Source organism: Anguilla rostrata, chromosome 4 (genome assembly GCF_018555375.3).
Source record: "Anguilla rostrata isolate EN2019 chromosome 4, ASM1855537v3, whole genome shotgun sequence".
In the NCBI taxonomy this organism is placed as follows: domain Eukaryota; kingdom Metazoa; phylum Chordata; class Actinopteri; order Anguilliformes; family Anguillidae; genus Anguilla; species Anguilla rostrata.
The window spans coordinates 3,347,233-3,365,175 of record NC_057936.1 but is presented as its reverse complement, the minus strand read 5'-3'; the positions used below and the strand labels follow the sequence as shown (position 1 = coordinate 3,365,175).

The window sequence follows — 17,943 nt, the reverse complement described above, 5'->3', positions numbered from 1 at the left end:
CAAAAAAACCACTGTCATGAAATTTGACATTGCAGTACTGTGTGGTCCGGACAGTCAGTCGTGTTCTGCTTTACTTAAAACAGGAAGAAACGGAACGCGCCAGCAGAATGTTGAGAGCTGCAGGATTCCGTCCTTCATTCTGCCGCTCGCGAGCACAAATAATGAGATGGACCCTCCTGTGTGGATTAGTGGGAGTAAGGGACAGGGAATTAATTAGCATCATAGCAAGTGGGGGGGGTGCAGGGGGGGGTGGTGTTAGGGGTGAGGAAAGGCTCATTATTGGAGAGCCAGAGAGGGAGGGACCCACACTCCCTCAGACCCCAAAAAGCGGAGGAGCCCAGCGACCCCGGGACAGAGCAGAGAGCGCATCCCGTCCCGCCAACATGCTGCACCCGGTCATGATCGCCATCGTCACCGCCAACACCTCCATCACCATCTTGTACTGGGCCTTCATCCTCACCGAGGTCTTCTCCAAGAAGATCAGCGCCGAGGCCAAGGCGAAGGACAACCCTGTTTAAGGGAACACAGCCGTTTATAATTATAACTAACTTAGCCACCTGAACTATAACTGTCAGAGTATTGGCTCAGTTCTGAGTGCGTGGCTTGTAGTGCTATTGCAGTAGGTGCTCACTAGGGGGAGCTCTCACTCTCCAGGTTCTTTACGATGTATTCCGCTGCTTGCTTCCTGACCGGAGTTCCCAACCCAGCTCCAGGTAAGAAATATGTTATGTATGTATAATCTTCATTTACATCCTGGGAAGGTTGCAATCATTTGGCCCAATAACTGAGTAACAATAAAAATTAGAGATAGACATAAAGACACAACAATATCAACAAAAAACAATACAGTTTGTAAAACTATCATTGCAAATTTGCATATAATTGGTTGGGTGGGAAATTTAGTATGAGAGCAAGATTCAATGGTTGATAAAAAGGCATATACCTATACAGAAACACATGTGAACACGTTTGATTATACATCAGCCGGGTTTAGACTTTTCTGGAAAAAGCAAAACAAGCCCAGTAATTAACCCAGCCATTTACGATAATTAGCATTTTGTCCACGCTTAAAATTTTTTTTTTTTTTGATGAGCTCATGACTAACAGCTAAATGAATATTAAACGGTTTACTGTGTTCTAATCCATGACTCATATTATAGACTTACAGTCATGTAACTATGTAAGCCAAGTCACTGTGTGAGCAACATTATGAATGAGGAGGACACCCTTCAGGACTTGCTCATGGGACAGAGAGAGAATTAGGGTCAGGGGGAAAGGAGAGGAGTTTTGGAACTAGACAGACAGAGCGAGAGACAGAGAGAAAGAAAGAAAGAGAGGGCACCCACTCGCACCCAGAGCTCAGGAACACACCAGGCAGAAAGCGCGATCCAGGAAGAGAGGGCGTTCAGCCACACTCAGTCAACATGCTGCACCCCATCATGATCGGCATCGTAACCGCCAACACCTCCATCACCATCATCTTCTGGAACTTCATCTTGTCTCAGGTCTTCTGCAAGAAGATCGAGGACAAACCGCACGACGAGGTGGTCCCGGTTTAGTGAGTTAGCACGAGGCGAAGCATTTTTTTAAAACAAACATTTTAAAAGTCATGGACTGGCTGGCAGGAAGCACCATTTTGTTTGGGGAGTAGTTTATTCCTTCCTTCTCTGCATCCATCATCTCTGTTAAAGATGGTCTCCACCCAGACAGCAGGTAATGTCTTATGATTACTTCCTGTGAAAAGCCTGAGCCACCTAAAATCAGTGTGTGACTCTTCGGTTCACTAGAACTACAGTAGATATTAATGTTTTGGTCATTGCTATGTTATACCCCATATCAGCAAAATGTTGTGACAATAAAATAGCAGCACAAAAGAACACAGATCGCAGTCATGCCAATGACATCATATTCACTTAAAAACTTTATGTTTACATTTTAGGCATTTAGCCAACGCTCTTATCCAGAGTGACTTATAATGAGTGCTAATTAGAAAAAGGCTTAGATTCGCAAATCACCAACATCCAGCAAGTAGCAATTAATGAGAAGTGCAATGGCCAGCCATAATACCCTGGCGACAGGTAATCCTTTCGTCACTACAACTGACTTGTGGAAGGGCAGGTCAACTGTTTTCTGGCATAGGGGAATACAGGGTAGATAGAGGGGGGGAGATATGGAAGCGGAACATGAGAACAGTTGCAATCTGACGTGAAAAAAACAAATCTTATTTCAGAAGATTTCACTCTCTCACTGACGGAGTGCACGGGGCACAGACCGTTCTCTGATTGGGAGATTAGGGGGTTGCATAAACCCCGCTGTCCCCGATCGCCCGAGAGGCAAAGCCGCCATCGTCACGCAGCGTGGACTTAGCAACAGAAAGACGATGTCCAGTGTCAGCTGGAAAAGTGCTCATGGATTTACCTGCAGATTAAGAGACTTTCAGGGAACCTCCTCCTCGAGAGGGCTTTGTTTACAAACACGGTGGAAGCAGTGCACTATGGGATTTATAGTTCTCTGGTTCCAAAGTCTCCATTTTTGAGAGGCCCATTGAAATTTCCCAGTGTGCAAAGGTGACTACACAGGTGTAAACACCGAACACAAATAGCTGTGATAATCTATTCTTTTTTCCACTTGGAGGAGGTATCTGTATGTGCTAACTTGCAAAGGCCACCACCAAACCTGAGTCAAAAACATATGAGTACATTGTAATATGAGAAATACTTCAAATGGAGGTTCACAATTTAAAACCATGTCTGCTGATTCCCTCATTTTCAATCAAGTGTGTTACTGTTACAAAAACTTACGAACAAATGAAATTTTGTTCTGAAAAAATTGGTGAAAATAGATGTTTCTTTTTACATCTTTGTCTTTAAGTAATATGCCAGGAATTTTTACTGGTGACTAAAGAGTTTGAGTATTTCAAGTGACATGTCCAAAGCCAGGTCTGGCACCACCGTATAGAAACAACTATCGGTGTGAGGCAGAGATTAATGTCTTACACATTTTCTCTCCCTCCCTCTCTCTCTCCTCTCTCCCTCCCTCTCTCTCTCTCCATCTCTCTCTAAGCCCCAGCCTGAGCTCTCGTCCTCCCTGACGGGAAGGAGGGATTGATGTTCCCACCTGGAAGAAGAGAAGCTTGAGGGATGAAATAGTAACCCCGCCAAATCTGGAACATGGACTGAAGTAAAAAGAGCTGTTCTGGGTTTCGCTCAGCAGTTATCCATCTAACTCCGTAATCCTGCTTTGTGAAATACCCCCCAGGTGTAACAACATATCATATAATATTGAGGTTATAATACGAAGATCATTTCCCATAGAATTTTATCTTCCTGTGGATGATTCTTCAATAGAAACTGCTGTTAAGTAGAACTGAATATGCTAGCTTATGGCTGTGCAGTACACATTTTCTGCACTATAAGCGTTAATCAAACATGCTGCGTTGCTTCACTGTGCAGTAGAGGTAGATTAATCTGTACTTGTAATTAAGCTGACCAAGTGGTTTACCAGTGCTGCAATAAAGAAAGGAGTGGGATTTATCCCTTTCCATTTTATCTGATTGCTGTGCTTATCTCTTTTCTTAATTCTGGTACTTAATCAGCGAGTGTGTGAGGGGAAGGGTGCGGTGGGTGCGCCGGTGAACACAGGAAGATCACACGATTCATAACAACAGCAGGAAGGTCTTTTTGGGGTCCTGTTTACAATCATGTTACCTATGAAAAGAGGCAGGCAAATTAGCCTAAAAGGCCCTAAGCTTCTTACAAACTGGGACTCTTAATTAAAACCAGGATTTCAGAAGCTTACTGTGCACTTTATCAAATTGATTCATTACAATGTAAAAAATCAGATTATGTATCATTATTAACACAATGATGTTATATAATTGGGGGGGGGGGGGGCAGGGGGGATTGGGGTTGTGAGAGAGAGGTACTTATTTACTTATTGTCTCTGGATAAAGCATCTCATAAATTCATTTAGACGCTAATTTAAGCGTCTTTGAGTTCTTGAAAAGCGCTATATAAAATAAATGTATTATTATTATTATTATTATTATTATTATTATTATTATTAATACACAGAAAATTAATGCTTCGCTAAATTACACACACGACATAAACCGACGATATTAAGCCAAGATACAAAGCAATCTTTTACTGCGCATCCTCTCTCACCGATCTTCTCAATTTAAATTCAAAATCAGCGGAAGGTGGACATCGCGTAGAGGTTAAAACGCACCCCTGCCGTTAAGATAAACCCGGGGGGGGGGCCTCAGGAACCTGACCTTGAGCTCCCTGGGCTTCACTCAACCTCGGCCGGGTTCCTATTCCGGAACCCTGGGAGTTAAGGGTCCGCCTCGCCGCCATGGCAACTTCACGAACACGGAAACGGAACCCCCGCGGCGCGCGAAGTTACCGCCGGGGATGAGAAATCCACAGGATGACGGTCATCCGAGGCTTGAGACGCCGGCGTGAATCAGGAGAGAAACTTTGGTTCGTCTTCTGAAAGGCAACGGAACAGATTATCTCCTGGGGGGGGGGGGGTGAGTACTGTCCTCTCTCACCCACAGGAAAAGAAAGAGAGAACACAGAGAGTCCACAGGTATGAAAAAAGCACGTGTCCCTGCTTTTGTTTTTCTTGAAATCTGTCTGTCTTATAGTTGTGAGGACAGAGCAGCAACACCAAATCTAATACATTCCTATCTCAGTGAAGGTCATTATCAGTGTATAACATGCAAGTATAATATATTCTAAATACAAAATGCTTTCCGCTTAAATATGAAACAGTGACTATCATGGTTGTTTTACAGCTATGCGGTGGTAAACAATCATAATAATTGATATTTATCAAACAGTATCTGCTCTGTTAAACATGTGATTTACCAGTGCGGTTTTACAGAAAAGCATACAGATATGCCGATACATGCAAATGCTTGTATCAGCTATAACTAGTCACCAGCCAGCAGCTCAACTGACTGCATCCTGTGTCAGTACTTGGGAGTTACTTTACTGTACCTTTCTTTAACATGACTTCCTAACTCCACAGACCTTATGTACGAGCAGACAGACAATTGATGTCAATTCACGGTCCCTCAACAAAGAACCATGCCACCGTCACCTTGAGGTACAGGTTGGGAAGGAAGACTATTGGGCGAGGACTGTCGTCATGGAAACCAACCGAATGCCCCGGGACCCTCAGGAGGACTCATTTTTCGAGAAGTACAAACCGGCGTCCTGGGACGGCGTCACCCTCCCCAACCACGTTGTTTACCTGCCCCTGGCCATGGCGGCAGTGCTCTTGTTGGCTTTATACGCCATCACAAGGCATCTGATCACAGGCCTGATCCATGACCTGGCAGGTAACGTTAGTCCTGCCCATCACCCCCCACCCACCCTGCCACTCTTATTGGTGCATTCTGGCCAATGACAGTGGATCACATTGAGTAGATTGTGCAGTAAGAAGACAAAAAAACCCCAACAGCTAATCTGCTTTGCAGTGTGTCACATACAACTGACGTAGACTGTATAACATACAAATTACACACAGATAACACGAGTAATGAAAGAAACATTAAAATTTGAATGAAAAATTTGTAGTGGCACGGTAAAAGGTTGTGTCCAGGGTGGTTTGGGCTATTTCCGCTGGAAACCTGTGCTGTGTAGTTTTACTGCTGTGTAGCTTCTTTCTACTTTTACAATGCACTGCGTAGTTGCCATCCCATTACCCCCACTCTAAAGACCCCCTTCAGTCACATCACTTCCCGTCTTTTGATCTCAATCAGGTTTTGTGGGTTTTGTGGCTAATAACCTTACAAAATCAAATACAGCTGAATTATAATAGTCCGTTTTTAATAAAATGCATGAAACCAAATTTCTGCCTTATTTATGCCCCCACAGTATTTCATTATGGATGCTGACCTTAAAGTTGCACCTTAAATAAATGTAAAAACAGCTTTTAAAGTTTTTTATAGAGGGGATAACAATACACTTACACAATACACAAGTATTTAATGTTCTTGGAGGAGATCCACTAGAAGGATTTATTGCTTGACCTTCAGACAGGCAGATTACCATGCTTGGTATTTTCCATGAACAGATAACAAAAATCATTACGGGTAGGTCTTCATTGCTTTATGGATTGGCTGAAATATCCATGCACGTGTTCTGCCCACAACCTTTAATGATAATTAATGTTGTAAATTAATTCATCTTTATTCCAGCTAAACTGCCTGGTAATACATAACCATGACTCTCCCATCGTAAATGAGTCTTTACAGGTTAGCTTTACTCAACTGCTGTGTCACTAAATTTGCTTGAACAACATAGAACATTGGCCTCCACTGCCGTGGGAGGGAATTATTAATAAATTTATAAGAAATGATAAATTACATGATGATGACCCATCCACAGCTCAGCATGCAGAAACACACGAGACAAAAAGCAGAGGTGGGTCAAATAATTATGGAAAATTGCTGCAGATCCTTGGGAATTCACACGAAACATTCAACCAAACCAAAACGTACGATCATATGAAAGAAGAACGCTGAATGTTGAATATTGACAATAGATTTATTGTTATTTGTTGACTGCCAGTATCCTACTCTACGGCCTTTTTGTTTTTGTACTGGTGTCTGATTTGTGCAGTATTTTGAATAATTATTTGACCCACGTATCGTGCAAACATTATATTATATATTATATTACCTGATATTTACCTGAGCGAATATTACCTGAGCGTACGGTTTCACTGCTGTCTCCCGGCAGACTGCCTGTTTGGGGAGCAGCCCCCGGGGGTGATGGTGAACCCCTGGGACTGCAGAGACAAGTTCCGGGTCGACTGGAGCCCCAGGGCCCTGCCGGAGCTGGAGGAGCTGGCCAGGGCCGAGCAGATCCAGGAGGAGATGGAGAGCGATCGCAACCGCAAACTGTCCCCCATCTGGGTCATTCCTGACTGTGCCGTGCCACGCCCACCCCGAGCTGGGCCCCGGGTGGCCTTTGGGAAGATAATTTAAACACCCATGAGAACATACAGGCCCTCTCACATCCACACCCAGAGTGAGGCACATTCAGAAGCGCGCGCACCAATATATATACTGACACAAACAAAGACACTTGCGGAGTAACTGACACACAGATACATATGCTGACACAAACACAGACGCAGTAAAGTTCACTCACCCGACTAACTCACACACAACACGAACACATATACTGCACACAGAGACAAAATGCACAGACCACGACGACACATAAGACACACAGACACATATACTGACAAAAACAGAGAGGCATGCAAAACCACTGACAGGCATATGACATAAACACAGACCCATATACTGACACAAACACAGATGAAAGTACTGCCACTGACATGGATAAAGGCACAGACATTGACACTGACACTTGAACAGATATATACTCTTTGTCTTTTTTTTCTAAAAATATTCACAAACTATATACATTTCTACTCATCTTAAGTGTACACACAAAACAAAAAGAAAAAAACACTAAAATAAAATTCAGTTTGATTTATTTGTAGATTCTGTCATGTCCTGTCTAAAATGTATTTGTGTGCTTTATAGTGTTATTTACAACACACATTTTACTTGAATTTGGGGTAATAATGGTAATAAAAAATGTTACCTGTAAAAACGGTTCTTAGATGCAATAAGGGTTATGGGTGAACGATAGAACAATGACAGTTATTATGATAAATTACCTCGCACTTACTGTGTACAGAACATTTAGTCAATGCGTATGCCCCAAGGTTGCTCAAGCACTATTTGCAGCCGTCTGTTTGCAGAACCTGGTTTGAAAATTAACGGGAATTTACCCAGGAGGAGGCAAAACAAGAAGCAGCATCTTGAGTCACGTGTTTTGGATGAGAGCACCTGCTGTGCGTTCTCTCAAACTCTTAGCCGTGGCTGCGATGATAAACACAGCCGTGAATATGATCGGGCGTTCCAAAGAGGGAGAGAGAGAAAACAAACCAATGATTAGATTTGTTGGAAAATGCCTTCCTTTACAGGGCAATAAAAAGCTGTTATATGGCCACATAATCTCTAGGCACTTTTACGCAGTCTGTACTTTGGTCACTGAGGATGTAAGCGTCTACCATTTAGTAGTAAAAAAAAAACACACAGACATTTACAGACAGTCACAATCACGGCACGGAATAATGTCTCTCCAGCTAAGTATCCTAGCCTTAGTGCTGGTGGCTGTTTCTGTCTGTCAAGCACAGACTGGTAAGTCCATCTTTTTTTGCCTCTCTCTCATAAAATTGAGATTTTTTTGTGAATTAACTGATTTTCTAAGTCTAGCACTGTTGTTTGCACCTTGCTATACATACATGGAAAGTCAATTTGGTTAAGGATCGTCTGCTAAATGCCAAATTTAATGGTAATGTAGCTGTACCAATACCTGAATTGTAGGTTTGCAACATGAATGCATTTCATAATGGCATAAGGTACACAAGCTGTTCTCTCAGTGTGTAATCAGCCACTCCTTGTTTAAGTTAAATAAGTCCTCACACAATGCTTCAGACTCCCTGGCGACCACAGCAGTTGTCAGCCTGTTGTGCTGGAACAAGACAAACCCAGGTTGGGTATAGACTTTGACTACAGGGGACAAGTGTTGGCTGAAAGGCCAAAAAAAAAAAAGATTACTTCTACATCCTGATGAACCCTTTAAAGTGTAAGATCACAAATGTGTGATTAGAATTCTTAACTGAACATTCTAATGCCGATGTAATAGTTAATGATCACTACAGGTAATTGAAAGCAATGGTGTTCTAGATTCTAGAACACTAGCTAGGAGAAAGAAGGAAAAAACCTACTCTTCAAAGTAGTTTTTAAAGACCAAAACAATATAGAGATTCCTGCACGATATGGAATCCTTCCAGAGGACATTATATTCCTAAGATTGGGAGCCATAAATGTTGTATATTAAACTTTTTTTTAAATTTTTTAAACTCTGCAGCAGGTTTTGTGTTTTGGGCGTAGAGTTGTTACATTACAGGCATTTAGCAGACGCTCTTATCCAGAGCAACTTTTGACACAGCATTTACATTGTATGCAATTATGCATGCTGAGGCAATGCAATGCAATGCAGGTTGGGTACCTTGCTCAGGGGTACAGACGCAGTGTCCTCCCGGGGAATCGAGCCTGTGACCTTTAGGTTACAAGACCAGCTCCTTACCCATTATACTACCCTGTTGCCCCCTCCACCCCCCAGGCAGACTGACCGGCGGCACGACCGGCGACGGGGGGGCCATGAAGCCCTGGCTGGTGGGCATGGCCGCCGTGGTCGGCTTCCTCTTCATCGTCTTCACCCTGCTCATCATCAAGAGGCTGCTGCGGAAGGACAGGTGAGCCCGGGCGGCTTCCACAGAACCAGGCCCCTCACCCAAACAGTCCACTCTGTTCACCGGGGCGGCCATTTTAAACTCGCCTCCAGGATGTTTGGTACCGGGGCGGCCATTTTAAACTTGCCTCTAAAATGTTTGGTTATTCACTGTTCTTCTGCTATAATGCCTTTTTTTTAAATTCAGGAGTTGGGATAAAGGAATTAGCAGAATGGAGAGAGAGAACTGGCTCAAAATAATGTGCAAGTCATGCAAGCGTATTTCAGGGAACATTACATAATTAATAATGGTTTATGGCCCAGGTTTATGGCCTAATTGAGATAAGCAGTATTAAGATGTTCTTGGCCGTTTTTCTTTTCCATATGTTCTTAAAAGTTACAGCCTAGTCCTGCTCTTTCTTTTAATTGAGGAATTATTAAGTTGTTGATACTTAATTGTATGACTCTATAGGCCAGATATTCTAAATGTTTTAATATGTGCAGGTAATATTAAATAATCCTGATCCCCGGACAGCCATTACAAGTTTCATTTTTACAATTGATTTTCCTTTCTACAGAGGAGAAGAGGAAAGTTTGTGTGACAATTGCTCAGAAAAGGGAATTGAAGAGGCACCTGAAATCAAACAGACCAACCTATAGGGTGAACGGGAAATGGGAAAGAGAGTCACAGATTGTACCGTAAAGGCTTCTCAGACAATTGCATAAGCATGTATTTGATCTACTGCAAGTGCAACCATCTTTTTCCTTGGTCAACTGCATCACCAGTAAACAAATTCGCCCAAAGGAAAGCACATGCTTTCACTCAACAGCAGAAATATCTATAAATGAGCAACAAATCTTGACCGGGAGTGCAGTATGTATTTATACGTATGCGAAAGGATCGACTGAAAAATAACATTATGACGATTGCCTTTACCACCACCAGAGGGAGCCAGATGCTTAGCTGCTGCTTCTGATGAAGAACCACGTCATTATCATGCATCAATATATGATGTTACTTTTAGAGATGGGCTACACTGGGATCATGTTTCCAGTTTCCATTATGCTATTATATCCTTAGCGTTGTTGTGTTATTTTGCCCACATTGTTTCCAAATAAAGCATCGCTTTGCCAACAAAAGCTTTCTGATAACATTTAAAGCACTGTTTAAATTAAGGGAAATGGAAGATAGACAATAGAAGAGGAGTGTCCAAGCTTAACCAAAAAGGGTCAGTGTGGATGCAGGTTTCTGTTTTAGCCTAGCACTAAGACATCTGATTGTACTTATCAAGGTCTTGGTTGAAGACCAGGATTAGTTAATTTGTTGAATGGGGTGTTGTAATGCTCGGGTGAAAAAAAGCCTGCACCCATGACGGGCATTTTCAGACAGACTACTTAAAAATGAATGGAAGTCAGCAGGTATTTGACAGGGGAAATGCAGGAATGGCAGTGAATTGGTTCAGACCAGTAATGGTGATGATGATGATGATAATGGTGACGATGATAATGAGGGCGATTATTCAGTTCTTTTTCTACCCAATCAGAGATTTGTAAAGGTAGTAAGATGGAGACATCACCATTTCTTGGCGCTGAGTGATCAGTCACTACATGGTAATTGAAAGCAGTGGAGTTCTAGAACACTGACTTGGCAGTGTTTTTGAAAAAAAAAAAAAAAAAAAACATTCCCCCCCAAAAACTCTTCAAAGGGTTGGTCAATTAAGTACAGAATAACAATGGAAAACAGCAGATCCTATAGCTCCACAGAACTAGGGTTTGGGGAGCCCTGGGATACTCTTGGCCTAAATGTGAAGGGCAGGCTCTTGTATGTTTTTATTTTTGCCGTTGGATATTTTTCTGAATGAATCTACATTAAGTACCTTGCACAAAGGTACATGGCAATGCCCCTGCTGGGAATCAAACCTGCAACCTTGGACTCAAAAGCCCAGTTTCCTACAAAAATTCAAAAATTCAAAGGTCATTTTAGATCACTCATATCAACACACATTGAATGGCCTTGTCCACAATTTTTCTTTAACTTTCTTAATTTAATTTGAGAGCACTTAAAGCGGTATTCAGCTGAATTTTGGAATGTATGGCCAAGATCTTTTTTTTTTCCCCGAAGCTGATTGCGTGTTTAAATTATGCTGTGAAAAAGAATAACAGTGGTTAAAAGGCGGTTGCCAATTTTTTATCTGACTCTTACGCTGATTTACAGGACCACCCAGGGGAAAAAAAAAAGCCCACATTAATTTCGCGAATAGGTACACTGGCGGCAACCCGCAGAAACAAACCTTCTGTGAAATCTCTTTCCCTCCTGTCGCAGTTTCACAGCGCTGTCATCTCGGGTTCGACACAGAAGAGCAGCATCTGAAATCGGAGCCAAAGCGAAGAACGGCAGAACCTATAAACTATCCACAAGGCCGTACGGACAGCCTTGACCACCACGTGGCAGAACCAGCAGTATTTAAGCCACAGTTACCCACGCTACATTCAGCGCAACACCACACGGATTTTCATCAAGTTACAATTTTTTTTTTTTTTTTTATCAAGTTCGGTTTCAATTCAGGCCCGATTCTCATTCTGACTTTTTACAATTTTACCTTCGGGAGCACAGAAGTTCATCATTATCCTGAAGTAGATCTGGTGGCTCGTCAGATTATCTGTGGCAGCAGCACTGTAAACCTAGAGATTTAAAGGCCCCGGTGAAAGACTGAGCATGATTTATTGTCATCAGTAATCTAGCTGTCTGGCCTCCATTTTCCCACAATGCACATCAGTGTTTCTGCAGCTGCTGATGGGGGTTTAAAAAAAAAAAAAGATTTTTCAAGATTATTTTCAAGCAGGAACGTCACAGCCTCCGGTTCCCCAGCTGAACTGATTTCTCAATTTGTCTTTTCTCGATACTTAATGCACCAGCATGCGATCCCTCCGCTCTCATTTTGTCACCTAATTGGTCTTGTGCAACAGAAAGAGGAATTAAAGTCTTTGTTGGGTCATCTGGCGCCCATCTGTGTGCGGTTTTTATGAGCTGTTCGTACGCCACGCTGCGAATTGAGTTATTACATTCATGAGCACGGGCCTAAGTACACTGAAGCCTGACAGAATATTATTTTTAATACCGAACTGACAGCCAAGGAATGCCCGAGCTCAAACACACACATGCGGGAACAGCCACTGAAAACCTGGTGAAACTTCTAACTGGCTTTCTGGAGTGGTAGGCCTACGCCATTTTAAATTTGCTGAGAAAACTCGCATTAGCCTACATTTTCTTTGTGACCCCAAATTGTATTAAGAGGGGGTCACAGGTCACAATTTATTTACTTTGTGACTAGTTATGGTGAGGATTTCACATTTAATTGAAGAACAAAGATGCACTGCCAGTGAAAAGGTTCAGTTCAACTTTCCAAACAGGCAGCCTGGCTTTAATATCAATGTTAATATTAATACTGATACACCAGTCACAATTTGTTAATGGCATTAAGTGCAAAACAAAATTTATGTCTGCCTTCAGTCAATTTGACTTTTTAACAGTCCAGTGAACTTCCTCAGCCCACGTTTGGAAAGGGAAGAGACGGCAAGTCCAGCATTTGCGGCGCTAATTTAAACGGTTCCTTGAGGACGGAGTTCCCGCGATTTAGGCAACGGTTGCGCAGCCCGAGATCAAAATTCTATCAACAGATCTGAGATAATGGAGCGAGGCCACCCCTTGTCTCTCTGAAGAAATAAATGGGTGTGTCCGCGCGGAGGCTATCAATTTAAGAACAGAGGCATTACACATGAGGACGGTTTAACACAGAAGTTACAAATCAGTGGAACTACGATAGGAAAGCCACCTGTCATGGCTATCATCAAAAAACCTTTAAAAGTGTGACGAATGGATGTCAAGTGAGGACAGACTTCTATTTTTTTTTTTTTAAACCAAACTGAAAACTTCTGCTTTCCATATTTTTACTCTTTGTAACTGCATGGCTCCTGGAGTTTTACTTTTCTAATCCATCTCTAATTGATTTGACTTTCTATTTTTCTTTTAAAACATGTGTAACCACCCCCCTCCCCTTTTCCGAGCCAAAAATACAGTTTTCATAATATGTGGAAACTTCGCTTTCTACGCTGGGTCTCGAGTCAAATTGCTTTAAATGGCGGCAGCGACTTCAAATTTCCTGGCTGCGGCTGGCGCTTTTGTGCGCCGTATTTCATCTTTGGCCAGACGAACTGTAACGCTCTTTGAACTTTACGAACGTCCATAACCGCCAGGGGAATCCGCGCGGTCCGCGAGCCATTTTTCAATCCCCGTGACATCGGAGCGACACAGGAGGTGGGCTAAGGACAGCGGTTAACCAGTTCAAGTCTTACGTCACAGCCTTCCCACCACGAACTGTATACGCTGTAAATGTTCAATGTCAATTTAACTCTATCGGAGTACATATGATTACAATGGGGCCATGTGTAGCCTACTCTGTAAGAGTTGAATTAACACTGAACATTTTGCTGTGTACCGTGACCTGGCCCCCTCCACCAATGTTTCCCACAATGCCTTGGATACTTCCTACCCTCCTGATGATGAACAATAATGTATAAACATAAAATAAAGGTAATTTGATTTACAAAAAGCTTATGTAAGATAGAGGCCCATTCAATGTTTGTTGAGACATCTGCCACAGGGGATATGCAGTGTATTTATGCAGTAAGATCATGTCCAGGAAATTTCCACTTGGAGACTAAAAAATAATTCAAAATTTAAACATGAATCTTGAACTCCTTATTATATAATGCACCAATTTTCCATGCCCTCCAAATCCCACACAGATCAAGACCAGACAGTCCACAAGCAGGTCTGTTTTACTACAGCAACACATTTCATCTGTTTTACATGCAATTACTGCAGTCTTCCATTTGTACTTTTGATTGCATCAAAGTTCAGCTCAGCCAGTCCTTCAACCTCATTTAACTCCTGCCAAAACAAAAAAAGCAGAAATAAGACTCCACATGTAGAACCAGAAGAAACATATGGAATAACTAAGGAACATAATTTATCAGGAACTACGGAATTTGCATGCAGCAAGTGATGCCCCCTTTTCATTAAATTTGTCCAGGGACATTACCTCAAGCTCTACAATAATCACTTTCCAACAACCCCCCCCATCCCCATCCCCCCCGATCCATTCTATGCTGATGTAGGAAAAGCAGAGCTATAACCTTTAGCAGGCTGAGTAAAGCTTCTGCAATGATACATCACACTTGCGCAAGCAACAGGCTTCACAACGCGGCCTAGTTTTGCCATCAAGATTGAAAGCACTGTATGGCCCTGTCTGTAATTAAAATGTTCCCTTGAAAATTTATATAGGTTTGTTTTTTAAATGAAAAAAGCTCAATTTCACTCCATCTATAACAGTGTAATTTAGGAGAAATTTTCTTAGAATGTCTGGGCTGTCCAACTTCAGCTAGAAAGAGCCAAAGCAAACAGCCTTCCCCCTATGGGGAATTGCCTCATTATGTGTGGGTATAATGGCTTTGTTTCACAGCAATGGCCACATTTTACACCTCAGCTCAATGAACTCTCCTCCTCCAGGGGTGTTTTATAACTCGCTCAGTCACACTCCAGGTGCACAACAATACACTACATGGCCAAGTATGTGGACACCTGACATCCAACATCCATACATCCATTATCTATAGCAGGGTTGCGGGGGGGGGGCGGGGGGGGGGCGGTGCTGGAGCCCATCCCAGCATGCATTTGGTGAGAGGCAGGAATACACCCTGGACAGGTCGCCAATCTACCCTATTCACTCACACACTCATTCACACACAGTCTCCAATTAGCCTACCTGCACCTTTGGAGTGTGGGAGGAAGCCGGAGTACCTGGAGGAAACCCACGCGGACACAGGGAGAACATGCAAACTCCACACAGAAAGGCCCCAAGCTGAGATTTGAACCCGCAACCTTCTTACTGTGAGGCGACAGTGCTACCCACTGCACCACCGTGCCACCCTGACATCCAACATCTCTTCCAAAATAACGGGCATCAATATGGAGTTGGTCCACCTTTTGCAGGGATTTGGTTCCGTTCAGCCAGAAGAGGTCGGTCACTGATTGGGCGATTAGGCCTGGCTTGCAGTTGGCTTTCCAATTGATCCCAAAGGTGTTGGATGTGGTTGAGGTCAGGGCTCTGTGCAGGCCAGTCAAGTTCTTCCACACCGTTCTCGAAAAAACCATTTCTATATGGACCTCACAGTGTGCCGACGGACGATGTCATGCTGAAACAGGAAAGGGCCTTCCCCAAACTATTGGGGAAGCACAGAATCGTCTAGAATGTGATTATATGCTGTAGCATTAAGATTTGCCTTCATTGGTACTAAGGGACTTAGCCCAAACCATGAGCAACCGCCCCAGACTGAGGTGTCCAGATGCTTTTGGTCATATAGTTTATGCCTTCACAATCCTGCTTAAAGCCTTCATAAGCAGGCTATTAATGCTTTGTACGGTGTTATGAAGGCTGACATAGTAAAAAAAGGGCCTGTTATGAAACACGCAATATCACATTTTGACTTGTGTCACTTGCTATAAAAGTATGAACGCTGCACTGAAGGCTTATGGCAGAATATTCCAATGTACATTAAAGCGTAACCCAACTCTACTGAGATTTTATTCTGGACGGAGGAGAGATCACCGGTGCCAACATCGTTACCGTACTCCCATCCGTAAAAAAAAAGAAAGAAAAGCAAGTCTCCACTCTTCATTTTATTCAAATCGTTAAAATGAAATAAAAAGCGGACTTCCTTTCCAAACCGAAGACTGTATTTTTCCATCGCTGGTTCCAGCAAACCTACATATGAGGGGTAACGGCTTGAGTACTGATTAGAGTCAGGTGTGTTGGGCCCCGTGGCCAAGCCTAACTGAAACCATACCCCCGAACATCAATTGTGCAGGCTTTTTTATTTTCTTTGTACAGGTTTGAATCAGGACTCTCTCTCCTTCGCCTTCTTGGAAAACGCTGCCGGGCATCGGAGGAAGGAATCGAAAGTTGCCACCGATCCCCGAGTTATCTTCTGGGTTCCGAGTCCGTTAATCGCGGCAGAGAAACAGGAGAAACGGCGGGAACGGGATCAGTCGGTCACGGTTGGGGAGCGGGACAAGGGGCCGCGGAGTTCAAACGCACTCGCCGACTTTCGGTGAGCAATCGAAGTTTCCGCTCGAGCGAAAGTCAAATTGACCGTTTCTTAAAACGGGGTCATAAAACGAAAAAAAATTCCGAAAGTATCCTTACCTCCCGAGGAATCCGTTTGAAACCAGAGAACGGTGGTCCCTCTGCGTTTTCTCTCCACGAGCTCCCACAACAGAAGAGTTACGTTCAAATCCAAACCTGAACCATGAAGCTTGAAAAAGCACGAAGCATTTTAGCACTTCATAAATCTAAACAATTTAGCAAGTTGCTTATTACATAAATGAGCATGTTCAAGTTTCAATATTCTTTATTTACTGAAATTATTCCATATTCTCAAAATCCAGTAGTGCAGTTGCATGCAATTGAAAAATGAAATTCTCAATCCCACAGAGCAAAACGTTCAGTGTTAAATCAACTCTTAATGGTCCATATTGAACTCATATGTACATTTTAAGAGTTAAATTAACACTGGACATCTTACTGCATAGCATGTCTATCTTTCATTGTACAGTTCTGCTTGCTTAGAAGCCATTCAGCCCTTTAACATGTAAGATCACAAACACCTGGTTAGATTGTTCTTAACAGAACATTCTAATGCTGATGTCACAATCACTACTGGTAACTGACAGCAATGGAGTTCTAGAACATTGACTTCTGAATTTTTGAAAAGGAAAAAAAAAAAAAAAAAAAACCATTCCAAAAAAAACCTGCTCTTCACAGGGCTAATGCACATCAGAGTGTCTCGCACAAGGCAGTCACAGGTCCTCTGAGAAGCTGTACAACACTCTGCAGTACTGACTGTACTGCATAAAGCAGCTCATTTGTTATCTTTTCCACTGCCTGCCCCCTTTCAGGGGTCCCAGACAGCGTACGTGAGATGCGACAGGTCAGGGTCGCGGTGAAGGGGCCCGGGGTGCTAAAATTAGGCCGCAGTTTTCGGGGAACAGAGCCCTGCGTCAGACGGGGTCTACGCTGCAGTTTGAGGGGCGGCGGCTGTGGAACACAGACGGGCTGCTGGGCCTCAAACGGAGTACTGAGAGACCGTCCGGAAAACTCTTACGGAAAAATGGAATGTACTGCCAGATATTGTAACACATGGGAATAGATAATTGTGGATATATATATATATATATATATATATATATATATATATATATATATATAGAGAGAGAGAGAGAGAGAGAGCGAGAGAAAGAATAACCTTGAAATTAGATTTTTTTTGTCTATAAGGGACATGTAAGTTACACAGGAAATGCAGTGATTAACTGTCATGGCAACTGCTTGATAAATTGTTCTGAAAATGCAAAAAAATACAGACATACAGATAATATATGTTCGCTTCTTGATTATGCTGTTAATTTAACCAAGTGCTGCAATCAGTGTGGTTTATTTTTTCTTTAAAAACGTACTCGCAGTGAATTGCAATTTCATTTTCACAAAAGCAAACA

At 42.7% G+C, this 17,943-nt stretch overlaps 1 protein-coding gene and 2 long non-coding RNA genes across 4 annotated transcripts; all 3 read left to right on the top strand.

Moving 5' to 3' along the window:
* Window positions 1-271: 271 nt before the first annotated feature.
* LOC135252242 (uncharacterized) lies at window positions 272-3,553 on the top strand. The gene is made up of 2 exons (XR_010329367.1): window positions 272-1,713; window positions 3,064-3,553. It is a non-coding gene; the product is annotated as an uncharacterized LOC135252242 (long non-coding RNA).
* A 682-nt stretch (window positions 3,554-4,235) lies between these two features.
* On the top strand, window positions 4,236-7,165 carry smim24 (small integral membrane protein 24). 2 transcript variants are annotated; one of them, XM_064330094.1, is made up of 3 exons: window positions 4,236-4,593; window positions 5,038-5,350; window positions 6,756-7,165. In XM_064330094.1, the coding sequence occupies exons 2-3, from the start codon at window positions 5,158-5,160 to the stop codon at window positions 7,001-7,003; spliced, it is 441 nt and encodes a 146-aa protein (XP_064186164.1). In that variant the 5' UTR covers window positions 4,236-4,593; window positions 5,038-5,157; the 3' UTR covers window positions 7,004-7,165. The 2 variants fall into 2 exon arrangements, with proteins under 2 accessions (XP_064186164.1, XP_064186165.1); XM_064330095.1 differs by lacking the exon at window positions 4,236-4,593 and having other exon boundaries at window positions 4,974-5,350.
* A 525-nt stretch (window positions 7,166-7,690) lies between these two features.
* On the top strand, window positions 7,691-12,333 carry LOC135252235 (uncharacterized). Its single transcript, XR_010329365.1, has 3 exons — window positions 7,691-8,236; window positions 9,225-9,357; window positions 9,911-12,333. It is a non-coding gene; the product is annotated as an uncharacterized LOC135252235 (long non-coding RNA).
* Window positions 12,334-17,943: the final 5,610 nt, after the last annotated feature.

Bases quoted from the DNA above. Each gene is read 5' to 3' on its own strand.
- smim24 (XM_064330094.1), top strand. From the start codon at position 5,158: ATGGAAACCAACCGAATGCCCCGGGACCCTCAGGAGGACTCATTTTTC. The intron at 5,351-6,755 runs GTAACGTTAGTC...GTCTCCCGGCAG, and splicing joins CCTGATCCATGACCTGGCAG to ACTGCCTGTTTGGGGAGCAG.